Raw genomic sequence first — 9,271 nt, 5'->3', positions numbered from 1 at the left:
CTTCAGTTTTTCGATACAACAAAAACACATGACAAAAAATATTTTATCATCGCAAACAGGTTTTTTTTATATCTTAAATTTCTGTAGGCTAGAAACTAAACTGTAATATTCCAACAAAACGTTAACAGGAACATAACTTGAAATCCATTAAAGGGATGATAACTTGATTTCAACTTCAGTTGGGTAAATTAATTTCTTGTGGGCTATCACCTATATCAGACTCAAAACTCCTTCCATTTCATTCCCCTTGTGTTGAAGAAACAAGCTTAATGTTTTACGACAATGTCGTCTTCTCCAGCCATTTTTTTTCTGTTTTTTCCAGCCATGATTTTTTCTGTCTTCTGATTTTTTTTTTTTTTTATTTTGTCTTCCACCCATCATTTTCTGTCCTCTCCAGCCATGTTTTTTGTTATCTCCAATCTTAATTGTCCTATCTTCTCCAGCCATGAATTTTTTCAATCTTCTCCTGCCATATTATCTTTTTTTGGTCTTCTCCTGCCATAATTTGTTTGTCTTCTCCAGCCATAAATTTTCTGTCTTCTGCTGTAATTTTTCTTTCATCTGCTATAATTCTTCTATCTTCTCCAGCCATAATTTTTCTTGCAATGTGGCCTCATTTCCTTTTCTTGCAATATGGCCTTATTTCCAAAGTGTTTACCTCAGTCGCAAACCTTACGTCCATCCAGACTCACTCCACAATCAAACTGACCCTCTCTTTACTTACAATGTAAGTCAATTTTCCTACTTTATTTTCATGCTGGATCAAACAAAAAAAAAGTTTAAATCACAGATATATATTCACGCATCTTCACTTGAATATCATTTACATATCTTTCTCGATTAAGGTTGGCCAATTCACCAGCCACCCGTTGAGATACTATTGCTAGAAAGTTATTGCGTCTTTAGAATGGCTAGATAGTACTACATTGGACCCCTCTCTGGTTACGGTCCATTTTACTTTAACTACACATACACCAAGAATTCTGGCTTATTCCTTACACGTTCTTTTCTTTCCTTATACACCTGACATGATAACCCCCCCCCCAAGAAAAAAAAATCTTGGTTACGACTCATTTTCCTTTGCCTGTACACTTAGATTCAAAAGTCCGCCGACACTCATGGGGAATCGTTCGTCAGAGGTCTCTAGTGTTTCCATGACAAAACAAAGAAAGAGTTGGTCTTCTTACTACCTTCAAGGAAATGGGCGGAGACTTGTCCAACCTCAGCGAACGCCTAAAAATATTACAAATCGAGTTGCCATATTTTATACTGTGGTTTCATTTGTCCCTCGAATATTCACTATAAATAGACAAAACACACACACACACACACACACATATATATATATATATATATATATATATATATATATATATATAATTAGTTTTACTATTCTTTTGAAGAGCCCAGTAGACACTTTCAATGGGTGGGTAGGTGGTGGGGCGGGGGGGGGGGGGGGGGGGGTGTTAGGTAAGGGGGGGGGAGATTACTCCTCCCCCGGGCAGTCCAACACTGAAGAATTTGAGGAACAAAGGAAGTTGTTTGTATTCTAGAGGTTGTGGAAAGAGGTTAAAATATTCTTGATACAACTTGTAAGATATTGTATCATTGCCTCAATCTAATTTGATAACCGTTAAAGTTCTAGGAAATATTGCTAACCTAATTCATTATTAGGTCATTTGTAGTAGCTAGTAGCAACCGAATAAATAGCCTTTGTTGTTCTAAGGTTGATTAGTAACCAAAGTTAACTATTAACTTTGCATAATAAATAATCTGTGAAGGAAACAGTAAATACTGATTACTGCATAGATCTTTGAATACAATAAGAATTTTGTTTATTGAATTGAAAAGGAATTGTATTTCGGTAAATGTGACCACTATTACATTCTAGCAAAACCTTTGAGAAATTTGCTTTATTGATAAATCATATAAAAAGTCTCTTTTCCTCAGAAGGACATAATTTTCCTAGATTTTGTAATAAAAGTAAGAAATACTAATTTTCCCGTAATTTATTCTCCAATTTTCCAAAAAAAAAAAAAAAAAAATATAAGCTCAGGGGGGCATGAGCACAAAATGATTTCCTACACTAATACCTTGGCGATAAGTTATCAGTGATTATGTAATTACTATAGCTTTATCTTCAGAAAATTACGTAACTTGATCACGCTGACTTCTAATAATCGTGATTCAAATAGGCTTAAGTCTCCATGATCAAGTTTCTATTTGTGTTCCTTTCATTCATTCTTTATTCATTCGTTTATTAAACATCCTCGGAATTTTTAAGAAAAATTGCCTCTTTTGCAGGTATTCGTCTTAGGCCGTCAATTTTAGTTCCTAGTTTCTCACTATCCCTCCCGTAAAGAAATCTCTCCTGAGCGGCAGCAAGAAACACCTGCACTTGACCATTCCAACCTGGAACCTTGCGAAATTTGTGTGAAGCTAAGACGAGATATTCCTTAGCTGGATTAGAAAATAAGGCATTTTGAGCACTATTTCACTCACCTTTTTTATACAATTTCAATCACATTCTTTATAATTATTCCCGTTAACGAAAATATCTTGGTTGATTTTAAAGCAAACGGATGAATTATCCTGCAGAGTACTTTTGTAATGAGTATATTAATTGGAAAACTTGTGGTATATGGAGGACTACAGAACATAATGATCTATAGTAAGTAAATAGAATAACTTCGAGGCGGACAAATGTTGGTATAAGGATTCTTTCTAACGAATCCTTCAAACACTCAGAAGACAACGACTCTCTAATTAAAGCTATTATTGTTCCAAAAGGTACCATTATGTGGATGAGAATTTAAGTCCAACAAAATAATACTGTTATCTCTACTCAATGACAACTATCTCCAATTTTGTCATAGGGCCTCAGTAATTATCAAGCAAATTAAAGCGCTTGTAATAAAGATTGAATTAGCAACACAGCAAAGATTTTACAGTATATATTTAAAATTCTAGTTTAAATGCCAATGCCAACCGTTCTTAGCCACAAATACGGGCGGAAAAGGAAAAGTAAAAACTTTTATGAATAAAGGGCAAGTGGGTTGCGAACTAAAGACTGAGTTGGCACATCCCCTTGAATCTGAATGACTTGGGAAATATTTTTCAGTAAAGTATCCTTATGTATTCCAGAATGTTCCTATCTATGAATATCTAAAGGCCTATGAAAGTCTTTAGCAATCAATTTAGCATTCTAAAACTAAGTTTTTGGAAGCATAATACGATAATTTTTATTGGAAACATTACAATATCAAGCGAAAATTTCTCCTGATATGCATGAATGTCTAGAAATCAATTTATATGGTGACCAATTACTACATTCTTTACTGTAATCTCTCTCTCTCTCTCTCTCTCTCTCTCTCTCTCTCTCTCTCTCTCTCTCTCTCTCTCTCTCTCTCTGTGAATGTCGTCAAGGCTCGTATAACTTATTTATGGCGTTTTTATGAATACTTTATAGCATCGAGCCATAAATGAAACTGGAACAAGACTGATGTCAGATCTCTGATCAATCTAATGTAGCTGTTAACGGAAGGAATTGTTAAGTTATGCCACTCCATTAATATCTACATACTTATGCAGATTCTAGATATTATATTATATATATATATATATATATATATATATATATATATATATATATATATATGATAATGTGTGAGTGTTTTGTGTATTTGAATTGGATAGTTGAGATGTCAAATGATACCATAGCATAAAATATGGCAACAAGATTTGTAATATTTTCCAGCGTTCGCTGAGCTTGGGCAAGGCTCCGCCTATTTCCTATGAAGTAGTAAGAAATGCAACTCTTTATTTGTTTTGTCATGGTAACACTAGAGACCTCTGACGAGCGATTCTCCCTGAGTGTCGGTGGACTTTTGAATCTAAGTGTACATACACCGAAAATTCTGGCTTATTCTTTACACGATCTCTTCTTTCCTCATACACCTGACAAGATAACCAAAAACATTCTTCACTCAAGGGGTTAACTACTGCACTGCAATTGTTCATTGTCTACTTTCCAATTGGTAAAGATAGATGTCAAACATTTGTTCTCTTGTCTTGGGTAATACCATAGCCTCTGTACCATAGTCTTCCCATGTCTTGGGTTAGAGTTCTCTTGATTGGGGGTACACTCCAACACACTGTTTTATCTGTTTCCTTATTTCCATTAGTCTCTGGGCTATTTTTCATTTTGGAGCCTTTAGGCTTGTAGCATCCTGCTTTTTCAACTAGGATTGTAGCTTAACTAATAATAATAATAATAATAATAATAATAATAATAATAATAATAATAATAATAATGAGAAGGCTGTCTTGTATCATAAAGAGAAAAACTCTATTTTAATCGGCAATTCTACCAATTCTAACCTCGGTGTCTTGACTCGGCTAAAGCCTCACATGCAAATAAAGTTTCTGGACCCTTTTCTTGTTCCACAACAATATTCATGAATCAATGAAATGCATATTAATTTACACAAAGATTTTGAAGCCTAGAGAAACAGGTGAACCAGATTCTCAAATTCTGTCTATATCAGCTCCAGTACATTTTTTGTAGGCGGACGAAGACACACCAGCTTTCCCTATTTTTGGAAACATCAGATCAATGAAGAGTTTTGCTAAATTCTCGAAGTCTCGTTGAAATCAAGTAAGGTCCTCTCCCGGTTCACCATTTCCTCCAAATGTCTTGATCAGATATCCTGTTGATAAAGATAATCTAAATTAAAAAAAAGTTGATGTCGCAAGAGTTTCCTATCTACCATTCAAATAGTAATTTGTAAAATATGTAGAAATGTGTATGACTGTTTAAGGAAGGAATTTCTAGTTGCCATCTTGTTTTGTGGAGTCGTCAACGCGAGGAATAGTTCCTGACAACCTAATTTCCTAATCAATAGTTTAAATGCCCAAACTAACATTCGACCAGAAACCTCCCTCCTCATTAGCAAAGGTATTTTGCATTTGAAAGAATCTATAACCCTTCTAAACACATTACTCCTGTTTGAGTTTGAAAACAAGGGCATCATGATTAACACGGTCACAGACAGCACTAAAATCAAGGCCAATCATACGAACTTCCTGACCACAATCAAGGGATTTCTGTACAGCATTGGAGATTGTAAGAAGGGCATCACATGCTCCAAGGCCTTTACGAAAACCAAATTGCAAACTAGGGAACTGATGATTACCTTCAGCAATCCTATTAAGAAGTTTTGCCAAAAGACGTTCAAAAACTTTAGATAACGTGGAGATATGGAAGTGATTTATTATAGATATTCTAAGAAAAAGGAAAATATAACAAATTGTTATTCCTCAGATAAAAATATACTTTTAGGTGTATACATCAAAAATTGTTATTCCTCAGATGACAATATACTTTTGGGTGTGTATGCGAAACTTTTCTATTATAACTAAGTTTGTTAAAATATTAATGTTTATATTAGATTGTTTGACTCTAAGAATTTAGTCCAATCTGAAATGTTGCAACTTTGAGCTACTAAAGAGACTTAATGTTTATGGTATATTCAGAGGACTTAATTTTACTGACGTTTTGACCTGGAGGGAATATCAGACAGAGATTCTCGGGAATGTATCGTGAACGAAAAATCTTGAACATAACTTATCGAAGATAAAAGTTGATATTTCAATTTTTATTATTATTATCATTACAAGCTAAGCTACAACCATAGCTGGAAAAGCAAGATGCTATAAGCCCAAGGGCTCCAACAGGAAAAAATAGCCCAGTGAGGAAAGGAAATAAGGAAATAAATAAACGATATAAGAAGTAATGAAAATTAGATAAAACATTTAAAAAATATTAGTAACTTTAAAACAGATATTTGATATATAAACTATAAAACGACTTATGTAAGCCTGTTCAACATAAAAACATTTGCTGCGAGTTTAAACTTTTGAAGTTCTACTGATTCAACTACCCGATTAGGAAGATCATTCCACAACTTGGTCACAGCTGGAATAAAACTTCTAGAGCACTGTGTAGTATTGAGCCTCATGATGGAGAAGGCCTGATTATGAGAATTAACTGCATACCTAGTATTAAGAACAGGATAGAACTGTCCAGGAAGATCTGAATGTAAAGGATGGTCAGAATTATAACAAATCTTATGCAACCTGCATAATGAACTAATTGAACGACGGTGCCAGAGATTAATATCTAGATCAGGAAGAAGAAATTTAATAGACCGTAAGTTTCTGTCCAACAAATTAAGATGAGAATCAGCAGCGGAAGACCAGACAGGAGAACAATACTCGAAACAAGGTAAAATGAAACAATTAAAACACTTCTTCAGAATATATTGATCACCAAAACCCAATTTTTTGTGCAATCAAAGAAGACACAGACCGAATATGTTTCTTAAAAGTATTTTTGCTGTTGAGAATCACACGTAAAATTTTAAGTCATACAAAGTTGAAGAAATATTATCAATGCTGAGATACGGATGTTGAGGAGCCACGGTCCTTGACGTACTTACAATCATACTTTAAGTTTTGTTAGGATTTAACTTCATACCCCATAATTTGCACCATGCACTAATTTTAGCTAGATGTCTATTAAGGGTTTCAGCCACCCCAGATATACATTCAGATGATGGAATTGATGCAAAGAGAGTAGCACTATCTGCATATGCAACAAGCTTGTTTTCTAGACCAAACCACATGTCATGTGTATATAGTATGAAAAGTAATGGGCCAAGAACACTACCCCGAGGCACACCAGATATCACATTCATATACTCACTATGGTGCCCATCAACAACAACTCTTTGCGATCTATTACTTAAAATTCAATAAGGATGCTAAGAAACGACCTAACCACTCCCAACTGTTTGAGTTTGAAAATAAGGGCATCATGATTAACACGGTCAAAGACAGCACTAAAATCAAGGCCAATCATACGAACTTCCTGACCACAATCAAGGGATTTCTGTACAGCATTGGAGATTGTAAGAAGGGCATCACATGCTCCAAGGCCTTTACGAAAACCAAATTGCAAGCTGGGGAACAGATGATTACCTTCAGCAATCCTATTAAGAAGTTTTGCCAAAAGACGTTCAAAAACTTTAGATAACGTGGAGATATGGAAATTTGGCGATAATCAGTTGGACTTGAGCTACCACAAGCATCTCTACAAAGTGGAGTAACATAACCAATTCTCCAACAAGTGCTAAAAGCTCCTCTTCTTGCTAACTTGCGCAAAATAACAGATACATTGGAGCTAAAAATCTGTAGTCTTTATTATTATTATTAATTGCTAAGCTGCAACCCTTGTTGGAAAAGCAGGATGCTATAAGCCCTGGGACCCCAACAGGGAAAATAGCCCAGTGAGGAAAGGAAAGAAGGAAAAATGAAATATCTTAAGGACAGTAACAACATTAAAATAAATATATCCTATATATACTATAAATCCTTTAACAAAACAAGAGGAAGAGAAATTAGATAGAATAATGTGCCCGAGTGTACCCTCAAGCCAGAGAACTCTAACCCAAGACAGTGGAAGACCATGGTACAGAGGCTATGGCACTATCCAAGACTAGAGAACAATGGTTTGATTTTGGAGTGTCCCTTCCTAGAAGAGCTGCTTATCATAGCTAAAGAGTCTCTTCTACCCTTACCAAGAGGAAAGTAGCCACTGAACAATTACAGTGCAGTAGCTAACCCCTTTGGTGAAGAAGAATTGTTTGGTAATCTCAGTGTTGTCAGGTGTATGAGGACAGACGAGAATCTGTCCAGAATAGGCCAGATTATTCGGTGTATGTGAAGGCAAAAGTAAAGAACCGTAACCAAAGAGAAGGATCCAATGTAGTTCTGTTTGACCAGTCAAAGGATTCCAAAACTCTCTAGCGGTAGTATCTCAAAAGAAAAATACCACCTGGGTCTACACCTCCATATGCATCAAGGTACATCAAGAGAGCTTCAATTTCACGAGATCGAAAAGCTAAACTAGTTAGTTTACCCTCAAGGAAACAGGAATGACGAAGTTCGAGTTTCTCATTACTCTGCTTGTTGTCAAACACATCTGCCTAAAGGTTGCCTTTTCCTTTGGACAATGAGTGACAGAACCACGTGGTTTAAGTAAAGGAGGAACTATTGCATCTACACCAAAGAGTGTAGATTTAAGGGTAGTCCACCACTTATGCTCTTGGGTTGTACCATAAAGGGTTTCTTTTATGGTTAAATTGTATTCTTTTTCAGTTGAAGCATAAACTCTCTGAGCAAAAGCTCTAAGCCGAGTATAGTTATTCCATGTTAAATCTGATCTGTTACCCTACCAAAGATGATATGCCTCCTGGTTCTCTAAATAAGCACGTCTACAATCATCATTGAACCATGGTTTGTCCTTCACTCTGTACCTTAGTACACGAGAAGGGATACGCCTTTTAATTATGCTGACTGGATTCTCATTCAAAGTTACTACAGGATCAACACTACTATACAATTGTGATCAATTCAAGCCCAAAAGATCATGCAAAATCCCTTTCCAGTCTGCTTAAGATTTCATATAAATCTTACATGAGTAAGATACATCAGGGACAGGCTGCTCAGTCTTCCTTACTAATGAAATCCAGGCATGATCAGTACAAAAGGGGTAACTACTCAATAAGGGTTAGGTCATTCAATTGAATCATCGAGTGTGAAAATGTGCTGATTAAATCTTGATCTTAAAGGTTTAAAGGTTTAAAGGTCGCTCATGAATGGGAGAGCAAGAGACAGTGACATTACCCTATCAAGCAGGAAAATGCCCTAGATCCTGACAATCTATCCATATGATCAGCGCCCAAGCCTCCTCTCCACCCAAGCTAGGACCAAGAAGGACAAGGCAATGGCTGCTGATGACTCAGCAGATAGATCTACTTTATAGGCTCCCACAAACACCCGCCCCCCATCCTTAACTCACAAGGATGATGAGATTGCAGCGAGTAAAGAAACTAACGAGTTTGAGCGGGACTTGAACCCCAGTCTGGCGTTCACCAGTCTGGGATGTTACCTCATCGGCCACCACAACCCTAACCCTTAGTATAGAATACAATGAAACATAATTCATTCATATTCCTTCCTTATTAAGAAATCTATGTTTTTTGTTGTAGAAACAAGGGGGTTGTGGTGGCTGATGTGGTAACGTCCCTGACAGGTGAACGCCACACTGGGGTGCAAGTCCCACTCTAACTCGTTAGGTTCTTTGGTCGCTGCAACCTCACCATCTTTCTGAGCTAAGGATGGAGGATTTGGGGGAGCATATAGTTTT

At 36.1% G+C, this 9,271-nt stretch overlaps 1 protein-coding gene across 2 annotated transcripts in view; it reads right to left on the bottom strand.

Moving 5' to 3' along the window:
- Positions 1–3,673: 3,673 nt before the first annotated feature.
- The window catches only part of LOC137625806 (uncharacterized), a 33,446-nt gene continuing 27,848 nt past the window's right edge, over positions 3,674–9,271 (bottom strand). For both annotated transcript variants that reach the window (XM_068356687.1, XM_068356688.1), the window contains exon 6: positions 3,674–4,709. In XM_068356687.1, the coding sequence (XP_068212788.1) occupies positions 4,676–4,709 (34 nt within the window). In that variant the 3' untranslated portion in view covers positions 3,674–4,675. The remainder of the gene's footprint in view (positions 4,710–9,271) is intronic.

Source organism: Palaemon carinicauda, chromosome 2 (genome assembly GCF_036898095.1).
Source record: "Palaemon carinicauda isolate YSFRI2023 chromosome 2, ASM3689809v2, whole genome shotgun sequence".
NCBI lineage: Eukaryota > Metazoa > Arthropoda > Malacostraca > Decapoda > Palaemonidae > Palaemon > Palaemon carinicauda.
The sequence above is the reverse complement of the archived record's forward strand: the minus strand, read 5'-3'. Positions and strand labels throughout refer to the sequence as shown.